Here is an 18,478-nt window from a genome sequence, read left to right on the forward strand (position 1 = left end):
GTGGTGGGTGACCTGAGGAATCAGAAGCAATTCTCTGGATGAGAATGCGGCAGAGGCCCACGTGTACTGCATGGCTACAGTACACACAGCAGTTCACTGCTGCAGCTTTTCAGACTCCAGTCTGCTGCCACCAGGATTACTAACAGTAATGATCACTTGGACATATTTGCTTACATTATCTTTTCCTTTTCACTTTTCATTCATCATTTCACATTTTACCCATTAGCACGGGTACATACTGTCCATGCGCATCCTCCTCCCCTCCTACATGCCCAGCTGCAATAAAATGTCATTCTTTCAAAAGCAGTGGGCATTTTAAAAGTGCTAGGATGAAAGCAAGGTAAGCAGATGCAGAATGGTATTAGTATTCTGAAACTGGAAGACTTATGCCTTAGGATTTGGAGAGAAAAAAAACAAAAAAGAAAAAAAAAGAAAGAAAGAAAGAAAGAAAACATGCAACAATATTAAGCTTTTAGATCAATTTGATTAGACCAAATCAGAAGCTAGGTGCATCATGCCAACTACAAAGCAAAAGCAAAACACTTGCCCCTGCAGTGTGCTGAACAGGATCTTCAGTGGGTTGCTAAACAATAGTAAACAAATGTAAATTACTCTGCTGGGATTCACTGCTGCCTGGTTGGTGGCTTTTTACATGCCCAGAAATTCTCATCTGTTGATCAGGAGACAGCACCTGATGCCAGGATGTTATTTTTTTGTTCTATGGACCTACTTGATTATGCAATACAAAACCGGGGAACGTCTGAGCTGAGTGCAGTGACTTGTTTGTTTCTTACTGTTTTGTATCTAGTAAATTCAATGCAAATATGTAACACTTCCACTGGAATTAAACACAGAAGTGTTTGCCACAGGTTTATAGTATCACAGTATCACCTAGGTTGGAAGAGACCTCGAGGATCATCGAGTCCAACCTGTCACCACAGACCTCATGACTAGACCATGGCACCAAGTGCCACATCCAATCTCCTCTTCAACACCTCCAGGGATGGTGACTCCACCACCTCCCTGGGCAGCCCATTCCAATGACGAACGACTCACTCAGTGAAGAACTTTCTCCTCACCTCGAGTCTAAACCTCCCCTGGCGCAGCTTGAGACTGTGTCCCCTTGTTCTGGTGCTGGTCGTGTGCACCACTGAAGTCCTTTAGTAGTCTTCTTGCACAAAAAACCAAACCAAATAAAAATCAAAATAGTTTAATGTAATTTATTTGAAATGCTTCCAGAAAAGTTTAAGGCTATTATTAAAAACAAAACAAAACAAAAAGAGTCAATACACACATTCATTCTTTCTTCTCTACCTGAAGACTTTACATGACCTTTGCTCTTTTAGACGTGCTGCTCAACAGGTTTTATGAAAATGGTTCATCTTAATACGCCTTGCTAAGCCTTTTCTTTTGCAGTTCTCCTTTCTCTCATTCTCACTGGCATAATCATTCAGCTCTAAAAAGGAAGCGGTTGAAATAAATTACAAAGCCTGAAACAGAGAAGAAAATTGGCTTAAAAACAAAACACAACACAACACAACCCCAAACTATAAATACAGAAATATGTTCTATAGGGTAAAAGTGATGATTTTTTTTTTTAAATAAAAATACCTTGTTTTATATTGTTTTTCATCTTGTCACACAGATCTCTGTATGTGCATCAGAATATATATATATATATATATGTAAGATACTTGACATAGCAAATTTTCTGTAAACTTGTAGAACACAAGAATGTTTTTGGCAATAACTTAGCAGATTTTTCTACTTTTATTGTTACAAGTACTTTGCACAGGTAATCTTGTGTAATATCACAGATCATCTAAATTTATTAATATGCAATTTTCATAGCTTGCCATACAGAACTGGCATTATTTCTTATATTAAGAAATAAAATATTAGCCAGGAATTCCTGAAAAGTAACAGGATGTTGAACTGAAGTGTTTTAGACTGCATTTCAGTGACTCATCTACTTCTCATCATAATGAGTAGATTTAATAAGCCACCACAAAACACAGTAATATTTCCAATTATAGCAGGAGATTAAAATGCAACAAAAACTTTTCAAACAAAACTTGAGAAAAATATAAAGGATGTGATAACATCCTAAAGGAAAACCAATTCCCTTTTTATTTAACTTTCTCTACATAATCCCATAGGGTATTTGTAGAGCACCGTTTATATAAAATCATCAGTTTAAAAACCAACTACATGTAACTGTAAACAGACATTTACAGAAAATTAAATGTTTTAACATTAGTTTAGTGGTATTTAAAACCAACAGTGGAGGTCAGTGGAGTGCAAAATGCTGAAGAGGGCCTATTCACAAGCAAAAAGCTTTTTTCCATTCTTATCCTGTTTGAGATAAAATATATATATGGCACTGAAAGCAAACTACCAGCTTATTTACAAATACCCAGTATTCTCAGCAATTCATTTAATTCAGTGCTGGCTGTAGAGGTTTGGTTGCTTAATTTTTTCAGTGGATTATTTTTAGCATTGCATACTTTGATAAATAAACCGTAACACTATGCTGACCGCTTTAACTGAGCAGGTTTTACTATGTTCAGTTGCTGGATCTTAGGATAGTGCTTCATTTTGGAAAATTAATCCCTAAACTGCTTACAGGGGCCTCTGTTGCAAGATCTGGTGGTTTTTTCCTAATTTTTTTACCTCCCAGGAAATACTTTTTCCTTCCTTGCCTTTATGAAAACTTACTAACTTGATACCCATCCTGGAACTCCATATTAAATCCACATCTTCAGCTGCCCCATCAAAGAGCAAATAAAGTACATTAAAAGTTATGGTATTTCTTTATGTAATGCATACATAAACAGTAGTTTAGAGATTCTGTTTACAGCAGGACATTGAGAATAACTGGTGAAGTACCTCTTTCATCCACCTTAGCTGTTTATGGAACATAATCACAGGACATGAGTTGCAAGAGATTCCAGTTTATACAGATTGGCAGTTACAGTACTACACTCATAGGTACAAATACAAGGAGGACTGCATTGTCACCAAAAAAATATTTTAAAAGTGCTTCTCCAAATGTTTCCATCTATGGAATGCAAATACTGTACAGGTAAGAGAGATTTTCTTCCATGAACTGCCAAGTTTTTGTCAAACATTGGTTTCTATCTGCTTTTCGTTTTCACAAGAGTTTGTCTGTTCCATACGTTCACAGTCGATGCTGATCTCACTGGTGTCCATACTGCAGTCTGACTCACAGTCTGATTGGTCCATTTGTTCAAGTGTGGCTTCTCCCTGGGGTACTCTGCTTCCATTTGGTGACAGAAGAAAATGTGCTTCTGAGTTCAGCACGCCAGCTTTGCCTGCACATGTGATTTTTTCTTTGGCCTGGCGAATACAGTTAAGCCACTGTTGTTTGTTGAAGGAGTCATTGGCTTGCAGCGAGTGAGTCTGGCTTTGAGGTCCATTTTTGAAGCTGACTCTAAAGAAGTTTTTAACTGAAAGAAACAATACATATCAAAATCCTGAATTGTCTGGATGAACACATTTTGTAATAAATAAGTACATTAAAATAAAAGAACCTGCAAAATCTTTGATTTATGGTGTTTTCCTGCCAATTCCTAGGTATCTCCTTGGTTTGTGGGGCTAGAATATGGAATACCACAAGCACTTCTACTAAATTCTTATTGCTAGATTACCTAGTTTTTGGTTGTGCTATGCATTAACTACCCATAAAGCTTTTGGTGAATCACAGGATGAAGGCTTCTCCTACACTCAACACCTCTCCTATTTCTCTGCAAAGAATAATTCCAGAACCTTCACTGAATACTGTCAGTTTGAAATCCTCTCATGTCTTCCATTCCCTTCACTATTAAAGCAAATACATACAAAAAAACCCTCAAAGTTTTCACAAGGTGAGAGTCAAAAGACCTTTGAAACAGAAACAAGCATCTTTATAATATGCTTAGTTAAAATACATCAACGTGAATAGCTGCAGACTTAACAGTGAGCACTACATTAATTATCTGTCAGCAGAAAGACTCAGTTGTGGAATAGCAATCTATGTGTCCATAATACAAGGAAAGTTGTTAACAGCTGAGGCTTAAGATTTCAGAATACACCTGTGCTTATAATGGTGTGATTTTCCCACCACAATCTATATATATTGTCCTTCCCAATTCAATACAGAAGGTGGTGTGTGGACAAATCCCAATAGAGTGAATTCTGAGAAATGACCTATCTAAAAGACACAAGTTACAACATAAACCAGTCTGAAATCAAAACCAAGCTGCTGGATATTGATAATGTGAATTTCAGAGAAAACATTTTGAGGTCTCATTGGCAGGTGTCTTAAGGTATGAATGATCTTATATGAGCAAATAAAAGAAGTGTAGTCATACTTCTCTCATTGTTGCTGAAGGCACCACGTATGGATCCACCCAACCGCACCTCCCCATCTTGCAAATCTTCCAGTATGAGCTCCTTCACGGGAATTGGTGGCCGGTACAGCTGGTAGCAGAGCTGCTCGCTATGGGTGATAGCTCGAGTAATCACCAACACTTCTTCAAAGAGGAAGACATGCAGTTTCTGTAAAAATTAATAAACAATAAAGCATTACTCCTTTATTAGAACACCATGAAGCAAGTTTTATTTTACAACTCTGTTATAATGTTGTATTTTAAGCAGTTACTGCTCCTGCTCCTTTCAATAGCGACATCTCTTATTTGTTGCCAAAACCGATACTCTAAGAGCAGGTCTGAAAAGGAGACTGGTAACACAAGGATATATAAATTACCTAGTTTTTACCCCAAATCAAAGAAACACACAAGTATAAAAACATTCCACACTGTCAATTGTATTAAAAAAATATATGCTGAGGAATTTTAAGTACAGATCATAATTAATTAATTATATACCTAATGTTATTCTGCCAAAGAAAGGCAAGGATAGGGGGGATGGAATAAACAACATTCACTAGAGAGATTAAAATAACCACTTTCCTCCTGTTTGCTATCTATTAACTGCCTACCTGGTCCTTATCAGGTGAACCAGAAAATAGCATCCATCTTTCCATCTCACCTGTATGCTAAACTATGATCTTTCTGTTGTATGCATAAACATGCTACATAGAAGTACTCCCAATGATGAAAAATGCAGTTAGAATCTTTCTCCATTTGCTGTTTTTTAACATTTCACAAACTCAGTTAAGAAAAGGATCTCTTTTTTATCTATTCAAAATTTCATGTTGTTTCTACTTAACCTTGGGGGGGGGGGGGGGGATAAAAAATGGAAATCTAAGAATGACTGGTTTCTCTTCTATTAATATCTCTATGAAGAGCTACACGCTTGAAGTACGTTTGGTTTTGGTTTTCTTTAAACAGAAAGCTCATCTTAGACACTTATCAATCCTGCAGACTCCTGGGCAGGAATTCATGATATCCAGTAACAAATTTATCTGGTCATTAAATTAACTTTGACATCTACAAATAATCAAGTAAAATATTCTTAATGGCAGCTTTTGACAGATTTAAAAACTGTTAATACCATTTGTGTGTCATTATAGACAATACTCTGTTTCCAAGACCAGAAATAGGTAGATTTTATTGAAATTATGAGATTTACAATTTAGCCAGAATACTGTTATATCCCCTTAAGAGACAGAGACATCTATGAGCTTATTACCTCCATACACAGATATGTGACTGCTAACAAGAGAGATGAGTGTTACATACAATAGATATTTATCAACTTTCTAGGTATGAGGAGGTGATATTTATATATTTATATTCAAAGCTCTTTTAGTTGTCATTCAAAATGTAAAAGCTGTTTATGATAAAATATTTGTTCCTTACCACTCCCCTGTTGTTCTTCAGTTCACCATGACAACACACAACACGTGAATTATCAATCAATGAATGCCTTTGGCCTTCTTCAAGATAAATAAGTCTCTCTTTGTAATACTGGCATTCAGATTCACCAGTTTTTATGTTGATTTCAGCCACTATGCCCTGAATTATATTTATCTATAGAAAAACAGTGAAACACAGGAACTTAAATTAGACAACCCAATATTCAGAACTATCTCCTAATAATCTGAAGTGGAGCTACAAGAAAATACACTTTCATTCACAGCATATCTCTCCATTATGAAAGTTACATACTGATCATAAGTTACTCAGACTGAGAAAATTCCTCTGTTAAATAACTGGAGGTGGAGCAGGGTCAGGGGATAAGGCAAGCATGCCCAAACAGGCAATTCAAGAACCTACTGATCCCAGGAGATTTATCAGGGATCAGCTTTGCCCAATGTGCTTACAGCAGCTTGCCAGACAAGGTGACAAATGTACTTCACAAGCCTAAAACAGTGTTACAAGCCAATCAGAGAGTGATTTCTGTTTCCTAATTTAACCAGGCAAATACATGGCTTCAAAGATACATGGAATCCTGCTGAAGCAGAAAACCATGAAGCTATGTAAGGCTATTGAAATATCAAGGGAAAAACCTTATAATTTATTAAATAATTACCAAAGTACTGGAAGAAAGCTTTTAAAATACCTTTTTAGACATTATGTAGAAAAGCAAACCTTAGAAATATGAGTAAGAATTGAGCTCTTTATGAATTTTGTTTGGGTTTAATGGAATATGCACAAAAGGATAATATACCTTACAGACAACATCTAAAGATGAGTATCCAAGCTTTGAATTTAAACTACAATTGTCCAGTTTTGCAACAGAGAGGGTGAGCTGGGCAAGGGATTGGGGGAAATAGTAGTATAACAACAGTGGTACATGTACCACATGTACCACAGGTACATGTATTTTGAAACAAAAAAACAACACCACAAAAAAAACCTCAGGGCTGTCATCTTTCAGCAGAGAAATACTAAAATGTCCAAATACTCAAGTCTAGGCAAATCATAAGTTACGTCCTCAAAGTATTAATGAAATTCATTTATATTTAAATATTATTCAAGAGCACTAATTTACTGAAGATATTTCTTCATTCATTTAGAAGTGCATTTCAAACAAATTTGCTACAATAAGCTCATCTCCTCCAAGAAGAACGTTTGCATGTGCATGTGATTGGATTTTCTACGTATGTGTGTATGGTTGCATTTGTGCGTGTATGGTAAAGAAGAAAATTCTTAGAGACCATTCATAAGAGCTGAATCAGGTGTCTTTCTCTTACTAAGGAAGTTTGAAAGCCTTGGATTTGTATGTCTGGTTTTCCTTCAGAAAGCACACCACTATTCTAAATAAAAACCAGAATGAAGGCAAATTTCAGCAACATTCACACAGATGATAATTAATCAGGATTTGGAAGTTATGCAAGGCCTCAAGCCAGGGAATAAAACTTATCTTAATTGATCTAAAATCTGAAAAGAAATCTCCACCTTACTCAACTTACATTGGAATGAAAAATCAAATACAAAATGGCCAAGGATCAGGCAAGAGCTGTGGAAAACACCTCCTGTTGTCCACCACCCCCCCCCCATGTTTGTTTTTTTCCCCCTTTTTTGTATCATTTTGCTATTAAAATAGGATTTAATTGGAGAGTGAGGCTGGATTATTTCAGTTATTACTTTTGGCTGTTAAAGTATTAGTATTTCCACATGTTACATAGTGTTCCGCAGCAGTTCCTTAATAAGGGCTATAATCCCCTAAAATCCCCAAACTCACAGCTTCTTCGAGGTGCTGTTGATCTGGATGATCATTTGGTGTGTGTCTCAAGATTTCTCTCAGCAGTAATGGATATTTAACCAAGCGGCTTCTTGGGATGTCAAGGAAATTCCAAAGGTCCAGTTTGCGACTAAAAGGGGACTCTAAGCAGCGCTGTAGGAAATCTTGCACTCTGTGATCTTGCTTCTTGTGATCCAATAAAGCTTTGGCTGCTACTTGATTGCTGCAGTAGCTATCATAGGAGTTTAGGCATGGAAGCTGAGGAAAGGAATAGATTATTCTGCCGCTGAAACAAAAGTTTGCTACATCAAGAGTTTCAAACGATTCAATGTCAGAACTCATGCTAAGAATCTTTTATCTGGACATTTATTGATGACAACATTTCCAATATTGATAAGGTTTACAAGAGTCCTCTGACCACCTTGTTCATAATCTAAATCATTTAGAAGCATTTGCTCATCTTTTAATTCCTGGAGTTCCCCAGTATTACTCCAAAGCATTAAAACTACCCATAATTTAAGACTGAGCACTACTTAATACAGACAATAGGTGAACAGAGAATTCTTATTTTTAATTACTAATGGTAATACAGGTCTAGGAGTGGAGTACTCCCCAAACCTGGCCTTTTTTAGATAAGCACATTTCTATAATCTAACTTCTAACTGAAAAAAACCCTAGGTTGTATGTTGATTAGAACAATATATCCATTTACAAACCCTGCTATATTAACACTTAGATGTAAAGGCTTTAAAGGAAACTGAACTTGGAACATATTTGGACCACGAGAAGTTCACCGATGTCCAAATACACATTCAAAATTATTTTCTGCAAAGAAAAGAGGTAATTTTTTTACACTTACAAGCTCACCATTATTTGCATTATGTAGCAGTAGGGATTGTGTTTCTCTTGTTAACAACACACCACTATTTCACTCAGAGCTGCTAAATACGTTGTTATCTAATCCCTTAAAAATTTCAAGCCCTTTTTCTCCTGCAAAATTTCATTACTTACACATACTTAAAAGTAAACCTTTTACATATCTAAATCCTAAAAAAATAACTCTTTTCTAATATAATGAGCTATTCTATTAACAAACCAACTAAGTCATTTTCAGTGCTTATGTTGTTTGATGCTAGGGAGAGTGAACTTGCAACTTGTTGGGGTTTTTGAGGCATTTGGGGGTTGGAGAGGGCAGCTATAATCACCTCTTTTGGGCCCCATCTGCCTTATTTTAACAAACTTAAAAGAAAATCAGTATTTTTGACAGCACTAGCATCTACCTGTTACCTTAAGTGGAACAGACTTGACACTAAAAAATAACTGTAGGGTGTCCGTACACAATATGCATGTTCAAGCTTCATTTCCCTAGGAAACCAGAATACAAAAGGGGGGCAGGTTCTCAAATGATCTACATTAGACAAAATCTAGTCTGGCTCTTGATTTTTATTTAAAGCATATTTAACACACTTTGTCTCCTGAATGGCAAAAGCCTTCAAAACAACATCCTAGTCTAAATCTTTTCTAAATCCCTGAAGAGACAAAAAATCCCATCATGTTTCTAAGTAACTGTCTTACCTTATAAAAATAGTTTGAGAATATACTTTTGACATGTAATGTTAGACATGGAAAGGGAATTGTCTCATAAAAATTATGTAGCAGCTCTAAGATGAAGTCCCAAAACTGATTAAAACCCCTGCCTTACCCAACCCACGAGGATATGGCCAACATGTTCTGTTGATCCATCAGGTTTCCTGATTTCTTGAAGTCGCCTAAGAAGATCTAATCATGATTTAAAAACAGAAGAGAAATTTCATTTAATGAACCAGATGACTATAAATCTAAACACAACAGTAATGCAGGCAAAAACTATTTGGGGTTTACCTTCATGTAGAGGAATTAGAGAGTCCAACGTTCCAAAAATTTGGTTCAACTCTTGCTCTGTCATTATAGAAAGCTTAAGCATTGGATCATGATAAGCCTGGAAAGAATAAAGGGGAGCTCTGTAATTAATATATCATTGGTATAGCTGAAAAATTTGGTAGCACTCAAAGTGCCCTGTAAGTAAAAACAGACCAAATGCTGAGAGCATTTTAAATTTTCAAACCTGTATTTTAAACTATCAATTTCATATTAAAAAAAAAAAAACAACAAAAAAGCAGCACATCAATGTGTTTCAGAAATAATGGGAAAATAGAAACATATTTTGAGTTTGTTTCCCTCCCCCCCCCCCCCCCTTACTATCTTAACAATTACCAAAAAAGCAAGGATTATTTGTAATGTGGTATGAACCAATGAATAGTGCTGGTTGGTTTGTTTTGAATAAAAGCCACACCAAACAAGCAAAACCCCACCTTTTTTGCTAACTTCAGGTCTTCTATCAGGTCTTCTTCTCCTTGGGAAAGTTCAAAGATAGCCTGTGAAAAAATAAGTGAGTATTACAAAATATTTTTAAACAAACATCTATATTTAGCTTGAGCTGATGTTACATTCTGAATAGCTGTCTTAATACCATGTAACAAAACTGAAAACAAACCTATGCGCTGTACAGCAAACGTATTTTCAGATGGGGGAGCTAGAGTGGTACATTGACTCAACTGTATCTTAATCATTTACACAGCTATCTGTATAGGAGATTGTTATTTCACTTTAACATGTGGAGTGGTAAAAGTTCCAAGTGGTCTAGTAAGTAAAAGATAGTGCCTCTTTCAAACATTTCTTTGGTAGCAAGCACTTTGATCTCAGTAGCAGTTCATTTTGGTGTTACAAAAGCTAAGCTCTACTGAACTAGCAGGTGTTCGCTACTACTGAAACAGATTTGAGACTTCAAAGCTGGCAAATTAAAAGTAACCACCACCCTAATACACTGGCTTACCAAAATACCACTGTATCTACTTACTGCATGATTTCATTCTAAACTGCACTTAACAGCAAAAGTTCACACTGCTTCAGCCAGTTCGAATTACTAACTTCACACTCAAGACTTTCAACCTGCATAAATCATGGAAGCACATTTCAGCTACTGCAGATTTTCCTAACCTGATACTATGAATTCACAAAGGGCTTACTATAGTGTGAGTTAACTGACAGTGCATGCATGGAAGTGCAGATACTCTATTGAAGCATGTGGTGTAGGAACCAATATAAAGCAGTGCCTTCCTGCAAAACTTCCAGGAATACAGCTCATTTATTTGGGCTCTATGAAGGGCCTTCAAGCTAGTAATGACTATTAGGCTATGTAAATGTTGATTTTTCAATGAGCAGCCTTTGAAGCTCTCAAGTTCTCAGGACACTGTTGAAATCTGCACAAGAAATGCTTGATGTTACTGCTTTTGATTTATGACAGTCCTTGAAGTATTCTCAGAGAGATTGTAATAAACTTGGTTAATGCTAACAGAAATATATTGGGAAAAAACCTAAAAAAATCCTGACTCCATGGGAGCTCTGTCATTGGTGTAACATGAATTGTTGCGGTATGGTTCACGGTGCGACCACAGCAACAAAGATAAAATGCAAGCAGAGTATGGAGGGAGAACCAAGACCAAAGACTCCCCTCAAGCAACTCGTATTTGTATCTCTGCTCTTAGTGTGGCTGCATGTGATTGGCAGATGATGTGTCTGCATGGGATTGGTTAACAAGCTTTTCTTAAGACTCTTACTGGCTAGTGATACTCATTAAGCTAGCACAGCTGACTCCTATCTCATCTCACAGTTTCTCACCCTTAAATATTCGGTCCAGGGCACCTTCCAGATTCTCATGGGAACAAAGATTCATCACAGTCCCCCACAATGAATGATTTTGAATCTGTCATGTACAACTGTGGTGGGTTGAAGGTGCAACACATTAAAATCACTGAGGTAACTGGTTGGGTTTTTTTCACCCCTTTGGAATATCTTAAATCTTTCTAGCACTGAATGATTCTTTGTAGACACTCATTTCCAACAAGGGAAATTACTGCATTTCTGTGCATGTGTCACTTGGTGAACACCTGTTCCTGAAGTAGCAACAAAATGAAACAAAAATACTAACCATCACTACAGAAACACTCATACACAATATGTACATACACGCAGCAAATTACAGCATGGTAGATCTTAGTAACTTCACATTTGTTAAGGAAATAGGATGAGTTGAATTAAAAAAAGAATATATTCACCTAACACAGCATAATTTGAATTATAAAGACTAGGGATGCAAATTCTGCTTCCAGAGGAGATAAATGACCTGTTAAATTTCAGGAAAGCTTCCAGCACTATCCCCTAATGCCTACCAGCGTTCCTGAACTCCATGCTTTAATGATGGCTTTAGAACATGAAATTTATGATAAAAATAATAATTAAATATATATATATATATACCTCTTGACGCTTGATTTCTTTAGATGTAAGCATGTGATTCACACAAACATCAAAGGTCTCACTCCACAGTTTGCTGTCTCTCCGCTTTGTGTTAGCAGGGGGCATATTTCGAGACCATGGTCGTGGACTGACCAAATCTGGGCGACTGTCACTACGGAAACTGATAGAACGCTAAAAACAGAAGAACAGTTTTCATTGTTAGAACAGTTTCACATTGCACATTTGTTTTCTAAGCAATTTATATATATATAGTTCTGTGCAACAAACAAATGTCATTGAACTAGTTTTTACTGTAAGCTTAATAGCAATATTTAGTACTGGCAATGGAAGAGAAAATATTTTAATACAACTTCATGGAAAGCCAATACTTCCATTCCAGCAGGAAACTATGTCCATGTCCTCAACATGTTTAGAGCAACACCAAGCATTCATATACCATGCAACAAGAATTAACTACATGGATAATGGCAGAATGGTCTAACACACTAAGCTAACATAATAATCAAGTAGAGAGTTTCAATTCAGTAAATGGACATTATCCATGCATCACATATGTCTGCCTCATTAGATCCCTAATACTTTAAAATTTCAAATTAATGCAAATTTTAGTGACAAAAGCGTGAATAACTTTTTTTGGTTCATTTTGAAAGAAAGATTCAATTGTTAAACAGAAGCAAAGGAAATAAATAGGAGCAAGTGATGTGAAACAAATCTGGCCTAAAATCTGAATACTGACATACTTTAAAGATACTAGGATTATTCTTCTCTTTTCAGTCAGATATCCATTTCACACTTTTCTATGTGAAATGGCTGCGCCAGGGGAAGTTTAGGCTTGAGGTGAGGAGAAAGTTCTTCACCGAGCAAGTCATTCGTCATTGGAATGGGCTGCCCAGGGAGGTGGTAGAGTCACCATCCCTGGAGGTGTTCAAGAGGAGATTGGACGTGGCACATGGTGCCATGGTCTAGTCATGAGATCTGTGGTGACAGGTTGGACTCGATGATTCTCGAGGTCTCTTCCAACCTTAGTGATACTGTGATAGGACAGCAAGACCTGGTAGCTAACTTATCTTGTGTATCAACTGAAAATCAACAGAATTGTTGGGTTTGGTTTATTTTTGGAAGTTGGGATTGCTCAAAGATGACTGTACTGAGAAACAAGTTCCACCTTGAGGATATCGGAGGAAAACATGCATTACAAACACATGCTAATGGTTTAAGAAAAAAATGGTTTCTCAGTTGGGCAGAAAGAGGGTTCCTAAAGTGAGACTGTTCTTCAAACCTTCCCTCTCACCTTAGTGTCTTGCTACCTGACAGAAATAATGTTATGGGGTTTTTTGCAAACTGTCAGAATAATGAAGATTTGAGTGGTATAATCATTACCATTATGTCTGTAATAAAACAGTTAATGCTATAACGCTCTAACCTGACTTGTTTTGATACATGTAGAAACCCTTTCAAATGGTAACGTCCTGCCTCTTCAGATGTAAAATGATCTCAAGAAATTAATTCACATAGAAAAGTGTGAAATGGATATCTGACTGAAAAGAGAAGAATAATCCTAGTATCTTTAAAGCATGTCAGTATTCAGATTTTAATGTTTATGGCTAGCAACAGGCCAGATTTCTTTCACATCACTTGCTCCTATTTATTTATTAACATTTGAATAAATGTTTTAAACATCAGATAGCAAATTGTAAAATACCAGTGTGGTGTTCTACTGTTATAGAATATTTATTAATATTTCTGGATCTTCTAAACGTTCATGATGTGTACCAGCATCTCTGTATCTATTATGTGATCTTAAATTTCAATAAAAAGTCCAATTTTAAGAGATACTTGAGAGTTCTATCCGCCTGCTGACTCTTAGAAGGAGTTCAGGCTAAGGATGAAACTTTATGTTTTATTGTGCTATTTTGAAAAGATTCCTTTCTTGCTTCATCAAAATTAGAGTCTTCTTTTTGAGAGCCTACTTCTGAAATACCTCAAGTATTTCACATTGCTGAAATACTCTGAGTTTGTTGTTATTTAAAACCTGCTTTATATAACAATCCTCTTTCAATTGCCTTCAGTAAGGATATTTGAAACAAAACACATTCCCTTTATTTCCAGGTTTAAATCAGCACATACAATGTACAATATTTGAAATTCTTTTCTGAAGAGCCCACTAAATGCAGACAGTGCCTATAAACACAATATGTTTTTAAAACATCAGAAAACATTATATAATTAAAAGCTGTGCCTTTTAACAGATTGAGCCTTATTAGAAACTGACAAAGCACCTAAACATACACACACACACGTATGTATACCAACCTTCCAAAATTTTGCAAGTCAGGTGCTAGTCTTCCTTCAACAATTAAGATAGAGAAACACACATGAAATTACATGCTGAATTTACACTTATTATGATGCATCATGGAACTAATTATTTCCACATGCAAATGAAAAGACTGGGCAGGGGCGGGGAGGAGGCAGGTGTGTTGCATCCACAAATCACCAACCATGAGAATTCAGCCAAGCAGAACAGTTATCATTCCATGACCACTATGCATTCCCATATGCATCCTCCAGAAAACTGCTCCTTTGTTTCTGAGTGTGTTTTATTAAAAGAATGTTTTATGTTGTATGAAGAAAGTACTTATAATGAGAAGTACTAGATAGACTGACTTTTAAAGACCTTCAAGTTGAACCTTTTTACAAAAAGTCATACATCATGTTGTAAAATGGCATGCACCCATACCAGCAAATTGAAATTACCTACAGTGATTTGATAAAAAGTAGCTTTCACATCCACTGATAGTAATGTTTCTTTATGCTGCATGAGAACACTTGAGAAACTAGGGGCAAAAGTGGCACAACAAGGCTAAGAGACTCAAAAACAAACCCCAAAATTCTGCTTGCTTGCTTACCATCTTGCAGCCCAAAAAAACAACCATATCCTGGGCCCTAACAGAAGTGTGACCAGCAGGACAAGGGAGCTGGTTCTTCCCCTCTGCTCTTGTGAGATCCCTGCCTGCAGTACTCTGTCCCGTTCTGCTGTCCCCAGCTTGAGGGGCATCAACTGCTGGAGCAGGTACAGAGAAGGCCACAAAGATAATCAGGGGGCTGGGAACACCTCCCCTCTGGGGACAGGCTGAGAGAGTTGGGGCTATTCGGTGTGGAGAAGAGAAGGCTCTAGAAAGATCTTATAGCAGCCTTCAAGTACTTGACGGGGACCTACAAGAAAGCTGGGGAGGGATTTTTACAAGGGCCTGTAGTGGTAAGACAAGAGGGAAGAGGGGAGATTTAGACTGGACATTAGAAAGTAATTCATTACAGTGAAGGCAGTGAGACACTGGAACAGGCTGCCTGGGAAGGTTGTGGATGCCCACTTCCTGGAGGTGTTTAAGGCCAGGTTGGATGAGATCTTGAGCAACCTAGTTTAGTGGAAGGTGTCCATGCCCATGGTAGGAGTTTGGAAGTAGATGATCTTTAATGTTCCTTCCAACCCAAACCATTCTAAGCTTCTATGATCTTTGCTACCTGGACACAGGTAAGCATATATTATATTTCTTGCATACCTCAGACATGAAGGAGGAAAAAACCAGTCATGTGATGGAATCCTATGAAGGAGCTGTCCAAAGAGCATTTTTACATCTCCAGACTTCAAAATTTTTCTAGTTTCTAGCTTTCTTAAAAAACATGTAGAGTACATTGGGTAGAAATTATGCCCATCCTGGATTATTAAAATTCTTACATAATTCCAAAAACTGAAGGAGCTGAGGAAGAATTCAGCCACAACCCTACATTTTGTTTACTGCAGTAGTTTTCACCACCTGTTACAAGACTGCCACTGTACAGGATATTCGTGCTACTGATGATAATTCATGCAATTAACAAATCTTAGTTTCAGCTGCAGTAAAGCAAACAGCTTCATGTACTGGAAAAAGGGAACTGCAGATCACAGTCCTGGCATTCAGAACTGAGGTTAAAAAGTGTTTTCTTCTTACGGCTTTTTAGAAATCTTCAGTCTCCTAAGACAGATAAAAATAATTTGGACTCCCTACTTAAATTCAAGACACACTAATGAAGGCTGAAGTTGCAGAGGAAGCTGGCCAGACTTTAATTTCTCTCTTCAGCATCAGCTGGAGTTCTTATTCTGATCTCATTTTCAGCTTTTCAGCTGAACCACACATCTGTGAGTAAGACCAAGCAGATCATAATCATTAGTCTAGCTCGATGCAGATTGAAAATACAGCTATGCAAATAAAGTGGTCTTCTAGGTGGACAAAAAGAGTACCTGCTTAGCATTTGGTATCCTGCAGACATACAAATAGACTGTCAGGAGATGAGGCTAACAGAATTAGTCAGTCTACAGTGCTCTATGTGAGAGAAACAATGACTATAAATAGTCAAACAAAACCAGAAAGCAAGCTGGAAAAATATTTGTGTTTTGTTACTCGGAATTCTTGTGGAAAAGTAGAATAGAATAGAATAGAATTAACCAGGTTGGAAGAGACCTTCGAGATCATCATGTCCAACCTATCATCCAACACTACCCAATCAACTAAACCATACAACCAAGCATCCTGTCAAGCCTCGCCCTGAACACCCCCAGCAACGGCGACCCCACCACCTCCTCAGGCAGCCCATTCCAGTGGGCAATCACTCTCTCTGTGTAAAACTTCCTCCTAACCTCCAGCCTAAACCTCCCCTGACGCAGCCTGAGACTGTGTACTGACAATGATGTGAAAAACTGTAAACCAAATATCTCTATAATCAATAAACTGTGCAAAACATGAAAAGTTGCTAAGAATGTTTCTTAAAAGACAGTACACAGATCTCAGACACAAGAGGGGGTCTCTCTTTAACCTGCATGCAGAAGGTCTGTTAATACAAAGTAGAAGCTGCATGTATAGAGATAAGGAACATTATGCACAGTAAACCTTCCCCCTACATCCCTTACGTACATCTATCTTCCGTTTGGAAAGGACATATAAGACGACTTGATTGAAATGCCATAAAGGAAACTTAGAATTTTCTAATTCCTTTTATTAATACTGTTGGAGTGGTCTTTTTGCATGGATGTTCTGTTTGCTTGGTTTTGGATGCTGTGATCATAGTAGTTTTCTTCATTTTACAGACACAGAACATCCAGCAGCAATGCAAGTAGAAACATGGGGTTTGAGTGAAATAATTTCACACTGAAGAGACATTAAAGTTCACCCAGTAAGGAACAAACACCTTTTTCTTTTTACAGATATTATACCATGAAAAAAAATAAATATCCCTTTTCATACTTTTCCACAAGGCACAGTAACAGTTATGTCAACACATAATAAAGTAAAAAAAGCTATACATGCTTCCTAGAATGTTTCTAAATAATTCCAAACAGGGCACCTGAGCACAAGGTCACTCTTTTTGTCCCTCTGTTCTATTGTTGCTGACAAAAATCAGATAAGAAGTCAATTTACAACCAGCTATCAAGGCAGTTTTGAGTGACATCATCAGCATTCATCACCTGGAAATAGATTCAGACCTACGATTTGAGAACATACAGGGTGATTTCTCAATGCAGCTCCTTCAAAGCACGGTTATTTAGAGGTGATGGTACAAATAACATCACTGTTCAATCTGCTTAGAGGCAGACAGTAAATTAAAATATATTCTTATAATCACTATAAACAGAGCAAGGCTGAAATGCTTGGTACAGCAAGAGTTGCAACAAAGCCACTGTTTTTTCTCCTACTTGTGTGGAAATATGCCCCTCATTTATGTAGCCCTCAGCTCAGGAAGATGCATACATGAAATAATAGTTTGTTTCACAAAGCCTGAAATCAAACCTTATTAAGTACAATACTGAACTGGACAATCCAGTCTCAAAGGCATTCACTACAGAACAATAACATAGGTACTTAAATGAGGACAACAGCTGTCTAAGGCTGTGAAGAGGGAAGTGCCGTGCTCCAAAGCAGTTTAGCCAAATATTAATTCACGTTCCACACTCCTCACAACTGGAACTAATGTAGTTCTTTCAGAGTCAGGCCAATTTTTTCCTGGAGGCAGACTATACACAGATTCATACACCCCAGGGAATGCAGGCATCTCTGCTCTAGTCACGCTACAATACACCTTCTGGATCAAACCCAGACTGAGGGGAGTTCAGCCATTTTGCCTTTCCTCCAGCCTCACACATGCAGCTTTTTTTATGCAGATGTCCGCACTTTCAAAATCGTAGGAACTGAACACATGAAAACCAGTCTTAAAGAAACCCTGTAATATCTGTTTTCTAGGAAACAAAAGTTCTTTCCCATGACTTCTCATTCATCATAAGACTCCTAGCTCTAAAGTGGTTGCTTTTCTTTCCTCCTTGAGATGAACAGGTAAGTTCAGTAATGCTCTAATTAAGGTAATTTTGATTAAGTTGTATTTTCATACATTCAATATATTTTTAATATATGTTTATATTTCTGCTTATGAAATAAATTAG

General features: G+C 37.1%; 1 protein-coding gene across 5 annotated transcripts in view; it reads right to left on the reverse strand.

Moving 5' to 3' along the window:
• Positions 1-1,285: 1,285 nt before the first annotated feature.
• The window catches only part of ARHGEF3 (Rho guanine nucleotide exchange factor 3), a 116,877-nt gene continuing 99,684 nt past the window's right edge, over positions 1,286-18,478 (reverse strand). For 4 of the 5 annotated variants that reach the window (XM_054162256.1, XM_009910021.2, XM_054162277.1 and 1 more), the window contains 8 exons: positions 12,010-12,180; positions 10,005-10,067; positions 9,535-9,631; positions 9,356-9,432; positions 7,654-7,911; positions 5,826-5,996; positions 4,374-4,560; positions 1,286-3,470 (listed from right to left, as the gene is read on the reverse strand). In XM_054162256.1, coding sequence (XP_054018231.1) covers positions 3,124-3,470; positions 4,374-4,560; positions 5,826-5,996; positions 7,654-7,911; positions 9,356-9,432; positions 9,535-9,631; positions 10,005-10,067; positions 12,010-12,180 — 1,371 coding nt within the window. In that variant the 3' untranslated portion in view covers positions 1,286-3,123. The remainder of the gene's footprint in view (positions 3,471-4,373; positions 4,561-5,825; positions 5,997-7,653; positions 7,912-9,355; positions 9,433-9,534; positions 9,632-10,004; positions 10,068-12,009; positions 12,181-18,478) is intronic. The other variant, XR_008462292.1, reaches the window with a different exon arrangement.

Source organism: Dryobates pubescens, chromosome 1 (assembly GCF_014839835.1).
Source record: "Dryobates pubescens isolate bDryPub1 chromosome 1, bDryPub1.pri, whole genome shotgun sequence".
NCBI lineage: Eukaryota > Metazoa > Chordata > Aves > Piciformes > Picidae > Dryobates > Dryobates pubescens.